The sequence below is a fragment of the Thamnophis sirtalis genome, unplaced genomic scaffold, assembly GCF_051295495.1.
Source record: "Thamnophis sirtalis isolate CommonGarterSnake01/CBP01778 unplaced genomic scaffold, rThaSir2_p1.2 scaffold_5, whole genome shotgun sequence".
Classification (NCBI taxonomy): Eukaryota; Metazoa; Chordata; class Lepidosauria; order Squamata; family Natricidae; genus Thamnophis; species Thamnophis sirtalis.
The window spans coordinates 114,317,459-114,340,253 of NW_028261385.1; the positions used below are offsets into that span (position 1 = coordinate 114,317,459).

The 22,795-nt window shown below is 41.3% G+C and overlaps 1 protein-coding gene across 1 annotated transcript; it reads left to right on the plus strand.

Moving 5' to 3' along the window:
• Positions 1-9,819: 9,819 nt before the first annotated feature.
• LOC148045575 (insulin receptor substrate 2-like) lies at positions 9,820-21,122 on the plus strand. Its single transcript, XM_087716633.1, has 2 exons — positions 9,820-14,729; positions 19,102-21,122. Exons 1-2 carry the CDS (start codon positions 11,417-11,419, stop codon positions 19,104-19,106), a joined length of 3,318 nt encoding a protein of 1,105 aa, XP_087572759.1. The 5' UTR covers positions 9,820-11,416; the 3' UTR covers positions 19,107-21,122.
• Positions 21,123-22,795: the final 1,673 nt, after the last annotated feature.

Sequence of the window (22,795 nt, forward strand, 5' to 3'; positions counted from 1 at the left end):
ACAGAAAAAATATATTGGCAAGGCATAAATCGGTCAACTGGAGCACTAGAATGAAAGCAAAATAAGTTTATGGACATTCCTTATCTGGATTTGGGGAATTTATAATCTGTATTGTAGGCTAAGAACAGTTTTATCTTTCTAAAATATTTTATTTCTGCAGACATTTTACTATCAGGTAAGGTAATATGAGTGCAGGAAATATCTGCAGGGAAATAAGCTCAGAGTATATCAAGAACCCAACAGTTCAATCCTAAGTGACACATATTCTCTACTGTTGGAGTAAAATAGCAATATTTCGCCCTCATACTTTTCATGACTTTACTTATCTTTTGCTCACTGTTTCTCTTTTGTTAACTTGCTACTAACTACAGTAGCAGATAATTGTCTTTATCAGGTAGTTGCCAGTATTTAACATGTTTTGGAATCTTCTTTAAAAGCAATAAGCAAACAGTGTCTAAATAATGCTGGGTCTATCTGTAAACTATTTTTTCTCCTCTTTTCCAAATTTAAAATGTGCCATAAATGAACATTTGCCAATAATAAAATAGAGGTTTCCTAGTTATGAAAATCTGCACTTGCTCTATTTTTTCTTTCAGTTTTATTCTTGAAATACTACACTGAATGTTCATAAAAATTCAGAATTGCAGAAAAACCATAGGAGCTGTATTCAGCCCTGCAATGGTTGGGAGCAACTCTGAAATTCATGGAACCAGTACTCCCCACCCCCTTTCCCCCCTCCAGCCTTCTTTGGCTCTATAATGTCAAATTGTTTTAATCAGTCAGAGACGACTTTAAACAATCAATCTGGTCTTTGCTTTCAAATTAGCACAATTAGAAATAGGGCAGAAAGGGGAAGATTAAGAGTCATATGCATTACATAGTTTAGTTTAGTTTAGTTTAATAAAATTTGTATGCCGCCCACTCCCATTGGGACTCTGGGCGGCTCACAGCAAAAATAAAAACATTTAAAAGATTTAAAAAAGATACAATTATTAAAATTAATACTTCATCCATTCAATCAAGTGTGGCTGGATATTAATCAACAGCCCCAGGCCTGCCGGAACAGCCAGGTCTTGGTCGCTTTACGGAAGGCCGGGAGAGTGGTAAGGGTCCGGATCTCTGCAGGTAGATCGTTCCACAGGGCTGGTGCAGCAACAGAGAAGCCCTCCCCTGGGGGGCCGCCAGCCAGCATTGTCCGGTCGACGGCACCCAGAGGAGGCCCAACCTGTGCGATCTTATTGGTCGTTGGGAGGTGAATAGCAGGCGGTCATATAGAACATAGAACATTTAATGATAAGCTGGTGTGTTCACTTGTTTCTATTTGTACTTCTTTCCAATGTAACATGGTCTACAATAAAAAATTTCTTCATAAGTTTGCTGTCTTTCTGAATACTACAGATACAGTCTCTATAAAATCATAGTTTCATACAACTAAAATCTTCGTTTATAGGTTCTATTTGCCTCTCCATACATACAGCTATTTTAATTTTCTGGCATCAATATTAAATGTTTATAGTTAATAGCAACATTTGGAAGTGGGACCAGCTTACGATTTGAAACAAAGCTTCAGCTCTTTAATAAAGGTATTTTGTGAATAGCTAATATGTGAAAAAATGTAGAAATACAAGGTAAAGGAAAGTTGGAAAATGGCATTATTATATAAAAGCATTTTTGCTATCTTTTTGCCCTCTTCCATGAAATACAGCTGAAGAAATTGCTTTTAAATAATTGCAGCTTCCCAATCATAGTTAAGAGAACAGTTAATGCCATCAGACTGAAGTCGGCACATTTGCTTTCCGCAATTCCAATGCATGCAATATTCACTGTATTTGCTCCTCAAAATGAGATGCTCTACAAGAAACAAGTATTTGTAGTTTCTCTGTATACAGATTCTCCACCTCTTTCGGATTCTATGCAAGACATTTTGCTAGATAGTCTTCATCTGCTGATTTACAGCACATGGCACATTTCCCAGGCTTTCCACATTGTTACATGGTGATATTATATCTGTTGCTAGCATGTTGGGTGTCTATATGTTTTCAGTAGCACTCTTTCTCAGTAATAAAAAATTAGCACCTTCCAGCAGTTTGCTGAGCAGATAACTATTTCTACAATCTACGTACGTTTTGTCCTCGCCTTTGCTAAGTGCCTGATAATACTGGTTTGCTCAGTGCTCTGCTACTAGCTCCAAACCAGGGCTCCAAATTGATCAGAAAACTCCCAGAAATCATCCAATTAATCTGAATAGTGAGAAATTGAAATAAGAAAACATGGATATTCCATATCCTTCACTCATGTCTTGCAGTTGGTAAGTGTCTCTGAATAGGGGAAGGTGATATTAAGGGTTCCAGATATCCCTCCTGAAAAATGTATAAGCCTTTGCTTAGGAAAGGTTGGCTATCTTCTAAACTTATTGACCATGTTTCTCCTTTTATTTTTTCCTGACCAGTTATTTCTCGCCTCATACCATTTTCTCTTGATTTAAATTGAGGGTCCTTGAAGGAGGTATGCTAATACTTAAACTACAGAGAGTATTTCACTATCAGAAACAGGATAGATTTACAGTATTGTATATTAAAGGTTGATTAGATTGTATATCTGATGTGTCCACGCAGCATATTAAGAGCTAATTATATTAATTTATATCCAAGCAGATCTTATGTCTACTGATTTGGATGATAAGTAGTTTGGATTCCCAGGAGGGAGAGGCTGCTTTCCAGAGGGCAAAAAGGTAGCAGACTTGGAAAATTTGGTTGGCAGGAAGAGGATTAAAACAGCCACACCTTGCTATTCCGAAAGTATTAGTTACACAAATAGTTGCTTTAGTCTGGCAAGATTCTGTCTATAGTGAAGAACAATAAAGGAAAATATTCATAAGCAACTCCATTGCTGGGAATGTCATTGTCAGTTCCTGCAGTCTGACAATTACAACTTACTTCACACAAAATGCTAAGACAATGGCTGAATCCCTTCATATACCAAACCATACATTATTAATCCATATTACATCCTAGCTTAATATATTAATTCTAGACAAATGCAGGAAACTTTGGTTCAGGATTAACAAGTTGCTGTGCTTGGCAAATACTGTTATTTCTCAGTATCAATTACTGATACAATTAGGAAAGTTTTCTTCAAATTGGCCACTGAAGGAAGGGAAATTTATTAGATTTGTATTCTGCTTTATCTGTACAATTTGGGACAACAAACAAAGAACTACTGCATCCTCTTGCCTACAGAAGAACAATCCAGCGGGTGGGTTGAATTGAGAGTGAATGAATGGATCACGATCATCTAATCATTTTTCATGTCTAAGGAAGGACTAAACTCACAGCCTTCCTTTTTTTTTTTTTTAGTCCAGAACCTTGAACATCATAGCAAACTACTTAAGCCTTTGGTCAGATCCAGCACAATCCTTTAATTGTGTTCTTAGAAATGGGAGAAGTTACTGAAATCTTCAAAGTTATAAAGTCTATTTCCTGGCTATTATTGCAGCAGATGTCATTTTCTAATGCTGACATTAAACTAAATTATCAAATGTGAAATGTGATACTTGTTTTATTCCAAACATTTTTTTTTAATTCCAACAGCAAGCATCACTTCCAGTCTCCATTCAGACTGCACACATCCTAAATTTCAATTTTATTCTCTGAGCATCCATCTAATTTCCAAAATATTTTCATTTCATTTCATTTATTATATTTATATGCTGCCCTTTTCCCCCAAAGGGGACTCAGGGCGGCTAACAAATCAAATCAGGGAAGGGGGGGGGGGTACAGACAAAAAAATAAACGATACATAACAATACATAATTTAAAAACACAACAATCATACCATTCCAGACGGGGGCAACAGCTCTTTAGCCCCAGGCCTGTGGGAACAGCCAGGTTTTACAGCTTTGCGGAAGGCCTGGAGGGTGGTGAGGGTTCGAATCTCCACGGGGAGTTCGTTCCAAAGGGTCGGAGCAGCCACAGAGAAGGCTCTCCTCCGGGTAGTCGCCAGTCGACACTGGCCGGCGGATGGAATTCGGAGGAGGCCTAATCTGTGGGATCTAATCGGTCTAGCGGAGGTGATTGGCAGCAGGCAGTCTCTCAAGTACCCAGGTCCAATACCATGAAGGGCTTTATAAGTGATTTTCCTGACAAAAGTCTACAATGCTGGAAAAGATGGAAGAAAAAAAAAAGATGACCAGCAGCAAGGTAGATGGACTCAGTTTTAATGGTGATGGATATACAACTGAAACATCTGAAAGACTGGATTGGGGACACTTTGTCTTCGACAACATCTGCCTATATACTTGCCAAGAGTCAATACTGACCTAATGGCACATAATCGGTCAAAGCATTGGGGTAATGCTGCTTATTGCAGGACATTTTTGTTGCCCTACTTATTGTTACTTTTTAACTCACTCAGTGATTATTGCTATCACAGTTGGCTTTAACTTAATATACTTCCACCATTCATTGTAATAATGTTTGTCTCCATGATTTGAGGTGTAGCATAGTTCACGAGGCACATTACTTAATTAGTGTCATAAATTCTTTCAGCATCTGCATGTTTTAGTAAAAAGTGATATCTAGCAGACTCAAGCGGATTGTTCTGATAGCAGACACTCATCCATTATGTTTTATTCATGCTCAGACTTAAATGTTAAAATGTTACTTTTATTCCACTCATAATAGAGACATACGCTTGGATATTCTCCAGACTATAATTTTTCCTCCGGTACGTCCGGAATTAAATTACTTTGATTCCAAACCACCTCTTAATTATATTTTTCAAATTCAATTAACATTCTGACATGATTTTTATACTATTTCATATGTAAACTTGTAAGGCATAAAAACCCAGGAAAAAATACAGTAAATGTGCTAAAATACAATATATGTGCAAAGCAAGTTGCCAAAACCAAGTCAAATACACTCGCCACCAAACTTCAGAGTGCATCTGCAAGTATGGTAGATGGCATACATCGAAATCATCCAGAGCACCTGGAAATATTTAAAGTAGGACACTATCATAGCACTATGGATGTCCCAAAAGGAGCATTTTTTAAAGGCTGTTTATGCACACCACATGGGCAATGTCTCATATTAACAATGTTCCTGAAAGGAAGGCATTAAAAGGCACAAGAGTGAACACTTTGTGGTACCTTAACTTAGAACAGTATGTCGTGATACCATGCTGCCTAGGATTATGTAACCAGATCCCAACTTGAGCACTTTTCTCCTTTGTGTTTCTATCTGTAAGTGATTCAACAGCTCTTTTGCTCTGTTGATATCAATATTTTGGGATATCTTTCTCTGCAGCATTTTCCTCTCCCCAAAAGTATGGAGAGGATTTACTTAAATTGAAAGGGCCAAGCCTTATAAGGAGCAGGACAACTTTTAAACAAAAAAGAACATTGGTCTTACCTGAACGTGTCTTTTCAAGGGAAGAGAGGGAGTCGTCACGTGTGAGTATTCTCAAAGCCTGATTGGTCCAAAGACTGAGAGCAAACTTCTTAAATACTGCTGCCTTCCATTCCTGCCCAGTTTCCTTGAAGGCGAAACACCGAACTGAAACAAAACAACAACAACAACAACAAAACCCCGGGAACCTCCCCTTGGCCCCAACAACTTAATCAGGGCGGGTTGTGACCACTCCCTCTCTTCCCCTGAAAAGACATGTTCAGGTAAGACCAACGTTCTTTTTCCAGTGGAAGAGAGGGTGTGGTCACGTGTGGGACATACCCAAGCTTAGTCCCAGGGAGGGAAAAACAATAAGAGGATACTCCAAGGGGAAATACGCCGGGCCGAGGTAATTGCCACCAGAAAGACCACCTTAAGGGATAAGAATCTCAGATGAACGTACCGGAGAGGCTCGAATGGGGCCCCATCAATGCCCTGAGAACCAGGGGCAGATCTGACTTAGGGAACCTATGGATAGGAGGAGGCCTGAGATTAGCCACTCCCTTAAGAAATTGCTTGATCAGGGGAACATGAGAGAGGGAGGAAGACCCTACACCTCCCAAGACCGAAGACAGAGCTGCCACCTGATGCCATAGGGTGTTGTGTGACAGCCCATTGTCCAGACCTTTCTGCAGAAAGTCCAAGACGTTGGGAATAGTGGCCCTGGCTGGAGAAATGCCAAGAGGGGAGCACCACCTAACAAAAGCAGCCAGGTGGAGTTGTAAATCCGAGTCATCGATGGGCACCTAGAAGCCTCGATGGTACATATGACTCCGGAGGACAAGTTAGCCTTCCTCAGGAGCCGCCGTTCAAGAGCCAGATGGTCAGATGGAGCCACTGGGGCTCCGGGTGAATCAGGACCCCCTGGCACAAGACCACCTCCTCCTGTGGAATCCTCCACAGAGAAGCCACTGACAGCTGGACTAGATCTGTGAACCAGGGCCTCCTGGGCCAATAAGGAGCCACAACGATGACTAGGGCCCTCTCCACTACCACCTTTCTGAGGGTCCACTGGAATGAGGGGAATGGGAGGGAAGGCATAGAGTAGGCCAGGAGGCCACCTGCTCCGGAGAGCATCTGTGCTCTCCGCAGCCCGGGACAGAAACCGGGTGAAATATCAAGGCAGCTGTGCATTTGTCCACCAGAGGGATGCCAAACCTCTGACACATCCCCCGAAACAAGGATGGGTGGAGTTGCCACTTGCCATTGTATAGGGTCACCTGACTCAGCCAGTCCGCCTGATGGTTGGATAGACCAGAGATGTATTCCGACACCAAAGATGACAGGTGCCTCTCCGCCCAGGCGCCGAGCTTCAGGGCCTCCAGCCAGAGAGCCCGAGAGTGAGTCCCCCCCTGACGATTTATGTGGGCCTTGATAGCCACATTGTCCATCAGGAGAAGCACGTGACGGCCCTCCACTGAGGTCCGGAAGTGTTGCAGAGCTAGGCGCTACAATGGGGAAATGACCTCACCTGCAACTGCAACAGGAGCATGGCACCCCTGCAGCCCCGGGGATAGGGATAGGGCTCCGGGCCCGCAGAGGGGAGGATGGACGCCCCACAGGGCCCTGCCCGCCCGCCTGAGGGAGAAGGACTGTCCCTTTGGGCCGCAGCAGCAATTTAGAATTTAAGAGCTTTTAAAGTGTCCAATTCAGTCAAATACTAGAGCAGATTGAATAAATAAACTTTCCTACCTAGACAGCAATTCTCAAACAGTGCTTGAACCAAAAGACTGAGAAGAAACTGGGCAGGAATGAAAGGCAGCAGTATTTAAGAAGTTTGCTCTCAGTCTTTGGACCAAACAGGCTTTGAGAATACCCACACGTGACCACTCCCTCTCTTCCACTGGAAAATGTAAAGTCCTCATCAATTCTCAGCTAGACTTTTATTCCACAGCTTTAGAGTTACATGATCTGCCATATTGACCTACAAAGTTTTAACCTTACCTCATGATTCCTGAATTTGGATCATACTGGTGGGTGGGATTGAAATATTACTTCATTTTACTATTAAAATAAAAATTACGAATTTTTAAATCTAAAAAAAAACCATAGGATCTATCTTCATCATATTCTGATAACAATCCTGTGAGATAGATTGGGCTGACAAGGGAGTAACTGCCTCATTTTTATCCATTAGTGACATTTTGTGGCACAGTCTGGATCTCCCTGGAATTCACATACACACCAGAAATGATATCCTATTCTCTTCACTACCGGTTCAGTAGTGAGAGTGCGCATGTCTGGGCATGTGCATAACCTGTGCATGCCAGAAGGTCCATGATGATATCAGGTTGGGTGGGTGGAGCCTCATGGCGGCGCCACTGCCAGTTTGCATGAACTGGTGCAAACCGGGGGCATACAACCTCTGACACACACCCCACCCTGGCCTAGCCTAGCATTTTATTCATTGCATCAGCACTGGATCTTTCAAATTAGAAATACTACACATTTCTTTCCTCTTTCAGTGGAAGATCTTTGGTTTTAAATTATGTGAAGAAGACAATCTATGAAGAGTGACATTATAAATTCTTTTTTTAAATCACCTAAATTAGGAGCCTTCACATTTGATGCTCGGAAAGCTCGTGGTATATGCTAAACTTCTCAAGCATATGTAAAAAAGGCTTTTGCTTTTGCAGTCCTGCACTGCCGCATATTACCGTAATATCAATGGATTATATCAAAAACTAGGACAAGAGAAAACTTACCTACTTTTTACACTATGTATACCATATTTCTGGGGTATAAGACACTCCGAAGTATAAGACACACCTAGCTTTTGGTGAGGAAAACAAGGGAAAAATATCTGCCTCTATCTCTGCCTCCCAGCAATTTGCCTCCTTGCAACAAACAGTACAGACAATATACACTGTTTGTAGTGTTATATTTCAGACTATACTTGTACAGATGCTGTTAAAATGTGCTTTCTGGAAGTATAGTTATTCTCTGCTATTTAAAAGAATAGCACTTTTGAAAACAATAGCACTGGGCCTCCTCAGATCAAGCATTTATTTTAAAAAGCCTCTTCACTTTGTCAAGTTGTCTAGAACAATAATAAAGCAGTCTTTTTTTAAAAAAGTGTAACAATTTGAACATTCTATAGGCATTTATAGTTGTTGACTTACCTCCTTGCAGCAAACAGCCTAATTAGCACAAGAAAAAAAATCTGCCTCCCAGCAATTTGCCATGTGGAGCAAACACACTTCCAATTGCTCCAGATCATCAGCTGTTTAGAGGCTGCAGGGATTGCTATAGCTTATTGAAGCCTCCTCAAGCCCCGGTTTGCTGCAAAGAGGTAAATTCCTGGGAGGCAGAGGCCAAATGGTAGAGGCTGGTGGGTGGGTGGGGTTACATTCGGTGTATAAGACCACCCAAATTTTCACCCTCTTTTAGGGGGGGGGGAAGGTACATCTTATACTCCAAAAATATGGTATATAATATTTGTATTTACAACCCTGTAGTCCCTTAATTCAGGTTAGAGACAGAGCAACTGGATGCAGCTGAGCATTTACTAGCTGGATGCCCTTTCTGATGCCTATGTGAAGTTTGCAGCAGATATTCTTTCTTTATGCCCTAAGAGAAAAACATCTGCTGCTACCTAGGATTGGACTCTCAACCTTCCAAATGGGAAGTGAGCATCTTAACTTCTAGGTCACCACACTGCTCATACCATACTTTATAATATATACCTCAAATCATGATTTTCTGAGGGGACAACTGCTTTTACCACTTAATCTTGAGGGGTGGTTGTGCTTTTTTTACACTGTTTAAATAATTCTGTCTTTTCTTTTTTCAATTTGGTACCAGAACTATAGATAGTATGCCATGCGTGGTCTCACTCTTGATTTATATAAGGCAGTCCTGTTTTATCTACAGTTCCCCTTCCAATGGTCCAAATATAGAATCTGCCTTACTTTACAGCAACCACATACTAGGAGGTTCAACTTTTCATTGATTTGTGATGATCCCAAGATCCCTTTCCTGATCCTTTTTTTTCATCTCTCATTCTATTAATATATCAGTGAAGTTTGGATTTGGGGGGATAAATCTCTGTCAACTAAATACTTGCTTACAATGAGCTACATTTGTTTTTTCCCTTTTTTGGTCCTTTCAACCAATGTGAATGGAACTTTTTGGAGCTCTTCAACAGTCCCTTTATGATAACATTACTGAACTTGGCATCTTATTTTGGATCCTAACTTTGAATCTCTTATAAGCAAATTAAAAAGAACCACTCCCAGTATTCAAAACTGGCATATTTGCCATCAAGTATCTCAAGGATTCAATGCTGACATATTGTCATGAACTTTAGGTGACACAAAATGTCCTTTAGTCCTTCCCGAAATCCCAATCTCAGGATTTCCTTATTTTTAATTTGGAAGTAGGCATATAACTTCATATTATATGACTAATGTTTTTCAGTTACTTTGATTCTCTTCCTGAAAAAAACTATTTCAGGCATAAGCCTAGATCATATATCCTCCCCAACAAAGATGAAAGCAAATATTAACTGTGTAGGCACTACCTAGCATATTTTTTATGTTCTGTCATTTAGCAGCCCAATAGTCTTGGCAATTTTTTGTTGTTATATTTTAATAGAGCCATTTTGGTATACTGGTTAAGGCATCAGGCTAGAATCCAGGAATCCTGCCTTAAGCATGAAGCCAGCTTGTTTACTATTAGCCAATCATTCTGTCTCTCAGCCCTAGCAAGGAGACAATGGCAAACCATTTTTAAAAACCCTGACAAGAAAACTACGGGACTCAACAGGAGTCAATGCTGACCAGCAGGCACAAATATATATGTATCTATTGAAAGTATATAGATATACATACCACACACACACACACACACACACACATCTTTGTGTGCACTTTTTCTTGTTGTTAATGATTTCCCCCAAGATGAAATAATTCTTGCTTGGTAGTAATAATAAGTTTAATTGCCATGAACCAGCAATGCAATTCAACCACCAAATTAAAGAAAAGGGGGGGATTCTGAAATTTTGCAACCAGTTGTTAATGCCATGTGTTCAGAATGACACTGAAGACAGAAGACAGCATCCAGATGGAACAAGTCCCAGGAGGAACAGTTGAAGTAAGTGACAAGTTTCAGTGCAAGAGAAGATGTGTATAAAATGCCTGTTTCCTTTTTCAGCTTCCGTTTTCTCCTACCTTAATCCTTTCAAACCTACTGCATCCACCTCCTCATCACAAGGGCAGAAAATGTCAAATTGCTCTTCTCTTTCCCCCATAGTACCGCTCGGCCGTAATACTCCAGTCCTCTGAAGAGCTTTCACATGATGCTGTAATTCACATTCTAGTATGTATGCGCGTGCACATGCAGCTCTGTCTAAAACTGTAAAATAAATAATCTAGATTTTAGGACTTCGGAGCGCCCTTGGAGCTAGGACCATCAAAGCAGTTTCCCGAGGACAGAAATCGCAGCTCACTGCGCAGGAGGTGCTTTGCACGGAAATACTGTTGCAGAGACAGGTATGGAAAAAAATAGGAGGGACTGATAGGCGTGGCAGGAAAAAGACGCCAGCCTCCAATCCAATAATACCCTAGAGCCCTCGAGGGGGAAGCTTCTGTCTTCCACGCTATTGGTGAAGCAAGCTGCCTTTTACGTGGTGTGGCACCCAATGTGGAGCGCGGTGGGATGAAAGGCCAGAGGCGGCATCTCCCCGCAACCCCATCCCTCCGTGTGCGTGAGCGTCTAGGTAACTGCTGGGTAACCGGCAGTTCACGTGTTGTTTTGCTCTTCGCGGGGACGAGCAAAGTGCGAGAAGTAACTCGCTGCGTCCGTGGTGCTGAAACTGACGGAGCTTGCGCAGTAGCCTCGGGCGGACAGAGGCGAAGGAGCGCGAGCTGAGGGTAAGAGCAGACCCAGAAGATACCAGGGACAGGTGCCGTGCGCCGCGGAAACTCGGGGCTCGCCCTCCTTGAAACACCGTCCCATCCTGGGGGATGGCGACCTCCCCCGCACCAGAATCGCCCAGCAGTTCCTCGGCTGGCCCCAATCTCAACAACAACAACAACAACAACCACAACCAGCAACAACAACAGGAGCAGCAGCCGCCACCGCCGGGCGTGCGCAAGTGCGGCTACCTTCGCAAGCAGAAGCATGGCCACAAGCGCTTCTTCGTGCTTCGCGCCCCCGGTGGCGGGGCGGCAGCGGGGGAGGAGGCGGCGCCGCAGCAGCCCGCCCGACTGGAGTACTACGAGAGTGAGAAGAAGTGGCGGAGTAAGTCCACGGCTCCCAAGCGGACCATTGCCCTCGACGCCTGCCTCAATATCCACAAGCGAGCCGACGCCAAGCACAAGCACCTCATCGCCCTCTACACGCGCGACGAGTACTTCGCCTTGGCGGCTGAAAGCGAGCCAGAGCAGGAGGCCTGGTACCAAGCGATCACGGAGCTGCTCCACGAGAGCCAGGCCGCGGCACAGGGCTCTCCTCGGCATCCGTCCCACTTGGCCTCTTGCGAGGACTTCAGCTACGGGCAACCAAGCTGCAGGCCCCCTGCGTCCGCCGCCTACCGCGAGGTGTGGCAGGTGACGCTGAAGCCGAAGGGACTCGGGCAGAGCCGCAACCTCACGGGCGTGCACCGCCTGTGCCTGGCGGCGCGCACAGTCGGACTGGTGCGGCTCAACTGCGATCGGCCTTGCGTGACGCTGCAGCTTATGAACATCCGCCGATGCGGGCACTCGGACAGCTTTTTCTTCATGGAGCTCGGGCGCTCGGCCTCGACAGGGCCCGGCGAGCTCTGGATGCAAGCCGACGACTCGGTGGTGGCGCAGAACATCCACGAGACCATCCTGGAGGCCATGAAGGCGCTGCGGGAGCTCGTGGAGTTCCGTCCGCGGAGCAAGAGCCAGTCCTCGTCCTCCTCGTCCGGAGGCGCCACCACAGTCGCCGTGAATGTGGGCGGCGGGGGATTATCGTCTATGTGCAGCCGGCCCATCTCAGTTCCCGGCCGCCGCCATCACGCCCATCACCCGCTGGCGCCTCTGCCCCCGAGCCAGACTGGCCTCCTCCGCCGATCGCGCACTGACATCTTGACTGTAGCAGGGAGCAGCAGCAGCAGCAGTAGCAGTAGCAGCAGCCACGGCAGCCGGGTGCGGACGGCCAGCGAGAGTGATGGAATTAGGGCTGACTCGCTGTCTGGCAGCCCCCTGAGCCCCGAAACGGGGCAAATCCCACATAGCCTTGGAATAAGAGGGGGCCCTAGCCCACTAGGAGGGCAAGCACCGATCCACTCTGGTGGTTCCCTAGCTTTAGGGCATTCTTCCCCCCTGGGACCAAAGCTGACCACTGAGCCAAACTTGGCCTCACAACGCTTATCTAGTTGCAGTGCTTCTGCCTCTGGTTCCCCCAGTGACCTAGCTGGCTTCATGACTTTCGAGGAATTAGGTTCCAGTCCAGCTGGAGACCTACTGCCGTTCTCATCTTCAGCAACAAGCCATCATAGCAACACACCTGAGACGCCTCCTGGGTGGCATTTGGATGGTTACATTGCTATGGAGCGGGAACCCCTTCGCCACCAGCAATATCTTTGTGGAGAGGACAAGGTTCCCAGGAAGCGCACTTACTCTTTGACAACACCAGCACACCAAGGCTCCTTGCCTCCTCCAGTTTCCTCTGCCTCCCTTGATGAGTATACACTCATGCAAGCCACCTTTTCAAGAGCGGGATATTCACCAAAGACAACCTATACTCCTTATCCCAAGGATTATTGTCAGGTAGACATTGGGTGTAATGGCATCAGCAGTGATAGGTCACACTTAGGTTGCACTGTGCCTAAGGAGGATGGCTATATGCCCATGAGTCCCAGCATATCATCTGTTGTGTCATTGGAGACTGATTCTGATGGCTATATGTCTATGCACCCCACCAGTGTATCAGCCCCACAGCAGATTGCACAGTCTTACTCCTACAAAATCAACAGGGAAAGTTCTCCAGATGATTGTGGTTACATGCATATGTGGGGTACCAGAACTAGACTACCTGGACAGAGTCCAGAAGAAAGATTGGCCAGCGATGACTACATCAGTATGTCCCCTTTGCTTTTGCCCCCTTTGCATGGACCTTCTGCTTCAGACTCACCTATGCTCTGCACTGACCATTTCAGTGCCCTGAGGCTTGGAAAACAGGCTGGTTACTTGGGTAGCCTATTGCATGCATGCCAACAGCAGTCAGATTCCCATGGTGAGAGAAAGGACAGTGACCAGTACGTGCTTATGAACTCTCCAACAGGCAGACAGAATTACACTCCCAAAGGGAAATTCTTTCTTGCACCATGCAACAATACTGCGGTGCATTTATCCATGCAACACAATCAAACTGAGACCTCTTTCAGCCAAAAGACAGGTAATACCCAGCCCAGTCATCCTTCTCTGGGGCTTTTTCTACCCATCATGAATGAACAGACTCTTCTAAAGGAACCTCAGAATTCCAGTGGAGATTACGTTGATATTGGCTACTCACTGACGCCAACCAGTAATGGTTTATCTTCTCTGCTTAACCCTGGCTTAGGTGGGCATAATGGCTCAAGGATTTCCAGTTATATGAACCTCAACTTTGATGGTCCACAGACAAATGCCATCTCTCTAGGGCGCTTGGAAGATATACTTATGCCAGGATCTTGTCCTAACCCTGGGAAGCTAGACAAGCATTATTTAAAGGTTGGAATGCAGATGGCTTGTCTTTCCAGCCCGACTTCTGAAGCTGGTGACTACGCAGAGATGATTTTTAACACTGCCACAGCACCACCACAACCCATCTCACACAAGCCAGAAAGTGTTTGTGTGACTGGCCCTGGACTGAAGCAACTTACCCTTCCTGAGGTGGAGGCTTTTGTCTTTGCTGGTCCTCCTTTTGATCCCAATCGTGGAGCCAAAGTCATTCGTGCTGATCCTCAGGGGCGTCGAAGGCACAGCTCAGAAACTTTCTTATCTACTACCATGGTGACTCCTGTTTCTCCTTCCTTTGCACACAACCCTAAGCGGCAGAATTCAGCCTCTGTAGAAAATGTGTCCCTCAGGAAAAATGAAGGTTTGGGGGGAGAGGAACAGAACAGCAGCCCCATGTGCCGGGAAACATCAGCTGGCTTCCAGAATGGTCTCAACTACATAGCTGTTGATGCATTGGATGGAAGTGATCTTGCAGTTGGAGACCAAGTCGAGCATAAAGACAGGTATCCTCTCCATGGAAATATCAACAGTACTTATGCCAATATAAGTGTTCTGGCCCAGCATCTGAAAAAAGCATCTTTAGTGAAAGGTGAGTTTGCAAACTTACTCCTGCTTCCCTATCAATAACTGAGTTTTTGAAAGAGCCATTAGAGCCAAAGAAAGTACAAAATCACAATGCTTTGCCTATTTACTTAAAATGTTTTGCTAAATTGCTGTGAAGATGCTAGCTTAAGGTTATATGAAAGTATTCCAGATTTAAATATGTGAGTCTCAGTTAGTGCTTTTCTTAGTCCAGTAACATGTTGATGCTCCAATTGACTAATTCCTACTGAAAAAGGATGTCGTTCAGAGTAGGTAGGCAAAGTCTCCTGACAGTGGGGCTGGATTCCTGGTGATTTCATAAACATGACCATGAAGTTTTCTTGGCAGCAGAACAGAACTCATTTGGCACTTCCTTCTCCCAGGATGTTTTTTCAACTTTTTCAATCTAATCCGCTGCATCTGCGGTATCTTCAGGAGAAAACTCTTACCCGAATACTAATCTAGGACTATCATATCATACCATACACTTTGCTGCTGAATTAGAAGTCTAGATTTTTGCAGTTTAGATACCCTAGTCTTTAATGGACCAGGTTTTATTCTGCTTTGATTTTTGAGATGAGCCTAGTTAGCTTGGCTGACTAGGTTCAGAGTAAAGATAAATAAAATTGTGCTATTGACATTTTTGCCCATGTATCTTTTTATTTTGCTATAGAGATCTTCATGCTTTTATTCTTTCTCTTGCATGTTTTCTCCCATTGGGGAATTCTTATTGCTCTACTCTGTTATGGAATGGTAGCACTATTTTTATTTATTTTACTAAAAAAGCATAAGAGAAAAAGGAGCATATCAGGTACTATGAATGGACAATATGTACACCATATATAATACAAGAGATGTGAAACAAACCCCAAAAATATATATCAAAAAAACATAATAAGGATTGCTCAAAAGTCCTCTTCTTTGGCTCTTAAAAAAAAGACAAACCCAATAGATTCAGATGTTGAGAAAAATGGGCCTCAAGTATCCACTGTTATGCATTGAATGTACATTTATTAGCCAAGGGATATATGATAATTATTTTGGTTCCCTCCCAAATGTGAAGTTCATGTAATTCCTGATACTTTGATAAATTCAGTGTGATTAATTATTATGGAATAGTTACATTATTTTTATGTGCAGTGGTATGCATTTTTGTTGCAAGTTTCAAACAAAGCCATACAATAACAAGTCTATAAATTTGAATTGTTTGTTATGGAAACCTGGAATAGTGAATACAAAATACACTTTCAGTGTGATCTATTGATGTTACCTTTAAAATTATACCCATCCCAAATAATAATAAGCTAAACGTAAGGAAAATACTATCATTTAACAGAATAACTGTAACAATCAATAGAAGGAATTGCAAGTTTGGTGTGTATCACAGAAATTAACTTTTGTCTATCACAAAATGTTTAACAAATAAAAAACAAGTAACCATGATCGTGAAAGTATATAAAGTAACATCAAGTTTGGGTGTGTTTGCCTTTTCCCCAGCTGCATGTTTCTTTGCTCCTCCAAATGCCCTCCTAGATTCAACAGTGCTTGCTGCTCCTGTTCAAGTTTATTCAAGTTTATAAACTTGCTACTGTTCAAGTTTATTCTTTGAACTTGCTGAACCAAATAAGGTCAAGTATATTTTACAAGATAAGCAAGACACTGAGGCAATGCATTCACCTAGTATTCATCAGTCCTAATCTGTACAATGCTGTGCTGTTTTTAGTCACTTCTAAGTGACTAACAGCTGTGTATTTGTCATTTAAAAGAGTCAAAGATCTATGGAGGAATGAAAAATAAAACAAATATCTTAATATCTAAAAATCTTTGTCAACTAAGAGCATAGCAAATAGGTGTGCACAGATAGTTCTCAACCTATGACCATTTATTTAATGATACTTAAAAAAAACCAATAAAAAGAAAAATTGCTTCTTGTTTCATAACTGGCAAGAAAATGTGTACCCTTTTAAAGAATCTATGGTTAAATCTGTGAATATAAGTAAAATGTTGCATTGAAAATGGAAGAACTATATAGTGGTCACTTATGCCTTGTTTGTCTATGGATTTTGACAATATATACAGCACATAGGTAACTGGATTAGTAACATTGAAAAGTGCCAGAAGTTTTAAAAAATGCTATGATAAAATAGATTCCTAAATGACCAAAGCCTTTAAATACTCATAAATGACTTTATGTCATGTTGGAGACATCAAAGAGAATGCTACAGAACAGTTTCATCTCCAAACCAGAGCCAAAACCATAGCTGAATCAGAATTTGAGTTTTTTTCATCTTCTCTTGGCCAAAGCCATGGCAGTAACTGGGCTAGTTATATGGGGGAAGGGGGGGAGATCTCCCTCTCCTGCTGGCCCTTTGGCAGGTGGGCACACTTCCGCCCCCCTTCTACTGCCTACATGTCAGCAGATCCAATAATGGTTGAACCAGCAGAAACTTCCCATAACTTTGCAAATAATCATCTGAGCCATCATCATGCAAAAGTGGCCAGCATAATTATCAGCAAAACCAGGGATTAATAGATATGACCACCCCCACCACACACACAATCAGCCATCACACCATATGGGGCATCTGCTGGATTCTCCTCACAATGTGCAGGCAGGTGTCAGCTTTTCCAGATAGATCAGATTGGGAAGCAATCTCCACTGGAAACCAGAATTATATTTTATAAGAAAGGCTGCAATGTTAGAATCTTGCAAGTCTGCCCATGACAGATTTTTGCCAGTCTGCCCATGTCTTCCCTTCTCTCCCTCTTCCAGCCAGAGGAGTGAGAGGAGGGCTAATCTGAGTTTCTTTGTAATTCTCTTCTGCCTTTTTGGACTGCACATATCCTCTGCACCTGGTGTTTCTCTAACAGTATCTCAATTCTTTATCCAAAGTCATTTCCTTGACTTCCTACAACAGGTCATATGGTGATGGCACTTGCTGAACCAGGACTCTTTGCTCAGCCTCTTTCTACTCATATGGTATGGGAAAATCATTTGGAGAATCTTAGAGGAGAGAATAGATACTGCTTTTCCCTAGAACCCCATACACAAGACAGGATATCTAGGAAGAAAGAGAGCCTCTCCTGTTTTCCTGGAATTCCTCCTCCAGATGAGCCTCCTTCCCAAGTCCCAGCCTCAGCCTAAATTAGGAGGAGGATATTAGGAGGAGGATATTTTGCCATTAGCAAAAAAATCCACCAATCACTGCACCTTAGCTTGCCCTACAATTACTAAAACAGCACCATTCTCCATTTTTGTTAACGCTGCATCACAATCTGGTTATTTTGACAAAGTAGATTTGTGCTGGCGTATTTTATACTATCTTAAGGAATGGAGGTTAGTAAATTAAACTGGTTAGCAGGATGTCTAGTCAACCACTAGAGTCTTCACAGCATGTAGTTTTAATACAGAAAAAAACATATAAAATATTGTGAAAATAACCTCATTCAGTCTAGCCTTTTGCTCATGGTTGTGTTATCAATCTGTTTGCTGCTTGCTCTTCCTGAATGCTCTTGATATCCATGGGATAAGTGGTGCTCTGAGTCAGCCTGTTGATAGGTTGATCATTAGAGCTGACTGATGCTTTGGTGACAGCTGAGAAATTATATGGCTGTTTTAAAGAGTTGCTGAAAGATGCAACTTTCTTCCTACACATTCCAAGTATATTTTCTAAATTATTCCTAATGTATTGTAGAGCACCAATATGCATCATTGAGTGTCTTAATACTCATAATTTTGTTACAAACTGTAGAAATGGAATGAGTGAGATCTAGTCCCTGAATATCATAATAGTGTATATATGAGCTTGAGTCTCCAGTTTTGCTTGGGTTATTGTTTTATTACCTCTCTTGGACATTTATTAAATTGGCCTTTGAACCTATAATAAAAGACTATACTAAGTAAAACAAGAAGAAAGCTGTGAAGGAGAGGAAAAGGGCACCATAAATCTATACTTTCTTTTTTCCAAATAGCATGTAGTAAAGAAACCAGATAATTCAGAGAAGAGTCTTTTGTGTTCCCTGAAATTATTGCTCATTTATGTTTATTCTAGCTTTAGTAGAAGATGTGGATAGTTTTTCTTCTGATCTCCTCTTCCTGGTTCTAGGAGGAAAATTGTGGCAGTGATACTATTGAAGGGAAACGTAGTGTAATGTTAAGATAATGTTAGATGTGCAGCATATTCTGTAGCAGCTAATATTTCTGGAGCAGCTCTGAATTCCTAAGGTTACTTAGAACTTAGAAGTCAGCAATTAGGAGGATAGACATGCCTACATTAATCAGTAATTGGGGAAAAACTGTAAATTAGTACATAAGGATACTCTGTTCATGTGGTTACTTTTGATTAGAACTTACTGATTTGTTTTTTTCCCCTTTCTAGAATGAAGAAACCAGTTTCACCCTTATACTTGGTAAAACTGTCATCATTTTAGATTTAAGCTGCTATAAGATCCATTTTTCTCCCTACTTCATGTAGCTTTCAGAACATTTCTTCATTATTACTGGAGAAGAAGCAACCTGTCTCATTTATCAGGATCTTTTGCAACACTATGCCGCTGTTTGCATAAATTGTGCTCAGCGTGATATCTTTTAGGAAATTGGACCTCGGCTGGTGGATTGTGATCATTGCCTTTTCAGTACCAATGAACTGTACTTAACTTCAGCATGTTGAGAGGTTCTGCTTGCACATGCTACAAACGTAAAATTTGGTGTTTACTAGCATATTTTCAAACCTCTACAGCACTACCTCAGTTAAAAGTCAAACTGGATTTGTATTGTGGTTTAGGATGGCTGACATTTCCTTTCTCTCAGTGGCATAGTACAGTTGTCAGCCTTACCGAATCTATCAAGGACCCTGCTACTGTCTGGCTGCTTTGTTTACTTACATGCAAACCCCAAATAGGACCTGAAAAACTTAAAGCCAAGATGAAACTTGAGAGATTAGATTTTTATCACTATATTTCTGGTAAATATGAGATCTGCTACGGAAGTAGCAAAACATGGTACCATTAAACTGTATTGGGATGTCACTCTATACCTCTGACACATTTGTTTGATAGTTTCTTTTAAAAGTTCTGCAGACCAGAGATCTTTTATCCTATTTGTATGCTTATGTTTATCAGCTATTCTTGGTATTAGCTTATTTTCTTGCAACTAAAATTTAGAAATGAAGATTAATACATGTCAAAAAGATGGCAAACTTTTGTACAAAATTCTACATATTATTCAGTAAACCTGAATATTTTTCTTCAACAAGAAATAACAATTTTCATTTTAAAAACACATAATATTTGGGGAGAGGGCAAAATTTTCAGTCAGTCTCCTAATGATAATTCATAAGAACATACATATTCAGTATTTTGAAAATAACAGTGTCATGGCTGCTATTTTTACATATCTTCAGAGCTTTGAGGGTCCTCCGCGTGTTGCTTCTGATCCATTTTTGATTGAAGAGACTTTTTTAAAATGTATTGTTATCATTACTAAGAGCAACCATAAGTTTTTCTTTGAACATTGTCTGTGTTTAAGCAATGAACACAATGTCACCAGAAGCAGTACTTTCTATCTTTACTGAACTGTTGCTCAGGATAATTCAAAATTCTCCTGCTTTCATGCTGAGCATTGGGACAGAGGGCTCTGTAAAATGATGCATCTGAATGAAATATTATCATGTAAAAATAATAAGTAGCCCACATTACTGCAGAAATTTTTGTCTGCAATTTCTAATATTCCTGATTAATGCCTGTGCTGGCTTAGGTTTTGAGATTGTGATCCAAAAATCTTGAAAGCATTACATTGGGGGGGAATGTCATAAATTAAATTAATGAAGATAGCTGGGTATAATGTCCTCAAGTAATGGAGCACTGCATCTGAATGACTTTGGGGGAAAAGTCAGTTCCTAATACCATAATAGTCAATTTAGTTAGTTTCTAAAATAAACGAGCTTGAATATATACTGACATTGTCAATACTTTACATTTCACAAAGGCATATGCAAATAGTTACATTCTTAATCTAGTTTACAATATGAAACCAAAATGTATAAATGTTAAATTTGCTAACACTTTGCTATGTATATTGGGTCTTTGTACATTCTGCCTGATTTTACCTTAAATTTTAAATATTTTTTGCTATGTAACATTAACAGTTAAAAGCATTGTTTTCTTTTTAGAAATATAATTGTTTCTGGACATTGATATAGTAAATATATTTCTTGGCATTGAGCTAAGGCAAAACACTTAATTTATCTTGCTGTGTCTTCCAATGCACACTATGTACATAGAAATAATCAGTGATGCTGCTGGGGAAGAGAAAACATGGAACTAAAATTTAGTCTTTAGTCTTTACTGATCTTGGCTGCTATCCTTAATAGCCATATGCAATAAAATATTATTTATTGAAGCATTAAAGTCCTTAAATAACTCTTCTTTTTAAAAAATCAAAATTGTTCTGTATAATATAGCTTTCTGCTATCTTTTGGAGCCTCTTGGCTCAGTCTGCTTCTCTAGTCCAAAGCTCCATTAGTAAAAATGATCAATCCTGTCTTTCGCTTGAAAATGTGCACTGTAGTCCTGGGAAAATACTTTCAGATTTGGAAACAGTTTTTTTTTTATTAGAACAGTACTTTTAAACAGATACTTTGTCCCATCAATCCGTGTAGTGATGACATTAATTCAGGAAAATTATTGTCAACAACCTTTTTGGCAAATGAACATCTCTGCCAGTGTTACCACTTGGGGTAAGTAATATCTCCAGAATTTTTTTTTTCATCTTAATGAGTTTTTATTATTTTTGTTGTATTTTGAGAAGTTGTGTTTAGTAGCTATCGGTTTGCTTGTTTGTTGCTTGTTTATTTATTATTAGGATTCTTTGCCACACATTTTGCCAAGGCGACCTTAGGCAGCTTACAGTCAAACAATTATCATACCATTTAAACATTAAAATGCTAAAAAAAAATTACCATGCATTTAAAAATTTGGATAAAATTCAATTAACCATAATGGAAAGGAAGGGAACAAAGTGCCTGTGGAGAGGAGGTGGTGGTCTGACTAATCCATTAATCATCTCCAAGACAATTCCACGAGCAATTCCATCCAGATATCAGGGTTTGACACTAGAAATCCTTGATCTAATAAAATATTCATTGGTAAAATCTTGTTTTATTAAACTTTAATTAAGTCTGAAACATTTACTTTTTACAGTGTGCAAAGGGGCTCATCATTTCTGCCACCATTCTACCAACCATAGAAAATTCTGATCACTTTAGAAAAAGAAATGCTGCAAAACAATTATCTCTAAGAACAAGACCTTGTATAATAATGTATTTTCAAGCATAAATTGCGAATATTTCTGTGAAAAGAGTTTATGGTCTCTGACATTCACTCAGCCATCCATTTTTTTCCTTGATGTGTTTTTGTCTTCTCATTGGCTATAACATCATCACAATTTGTCATCAGCAGCATTGGCAAGGGCTCTGGACAGATGGCAGGTGGCTGTCTTTCTCTCACCATAAACACATAAAATTAAACTCCCTGCCTACCTCAAAGTCAGCTCAACCTATGTAACTTGCTTATCAGCACAAGAAAAATAATAGTGAATTCTCCTTCCCTCTTAATTGTCCAAACTGCAGATTATATTTCTTTGTATGCATGCACATGTCCCGAGCTACACAGGACCAAGTGCCTTTATAAGTGTGTGGGAATTAATAAAGAAATTAAGATTGTATTGCCCAGCTGTAAAGCACTGAACTGTTTCTCAGATGTCTTTGGTGTGACACTTCTAGAGTAAACACAACATAAGAGTCATATTTGCAAATCCAGGCAGGCAAGGGGAAGGTAAGAGCTTAATAGCTTCAGCAAAGCATTCACCTTGGAAAAAATCCAGGCCACCAACCCATGTTTGTCACTCATACTATTCTTATTCTGGTTTTTTCCCCTCAAGACCTGATAAATATTGATACATTGTGAATTTTTTTCTAGATATGGATCATTAGCTATAAATTGATATAAATGCAAACCGTACAGAAAAAGATGAAGACAGAAACAGGGAAACAAATGCCAGTGCTGCTGGCCCAA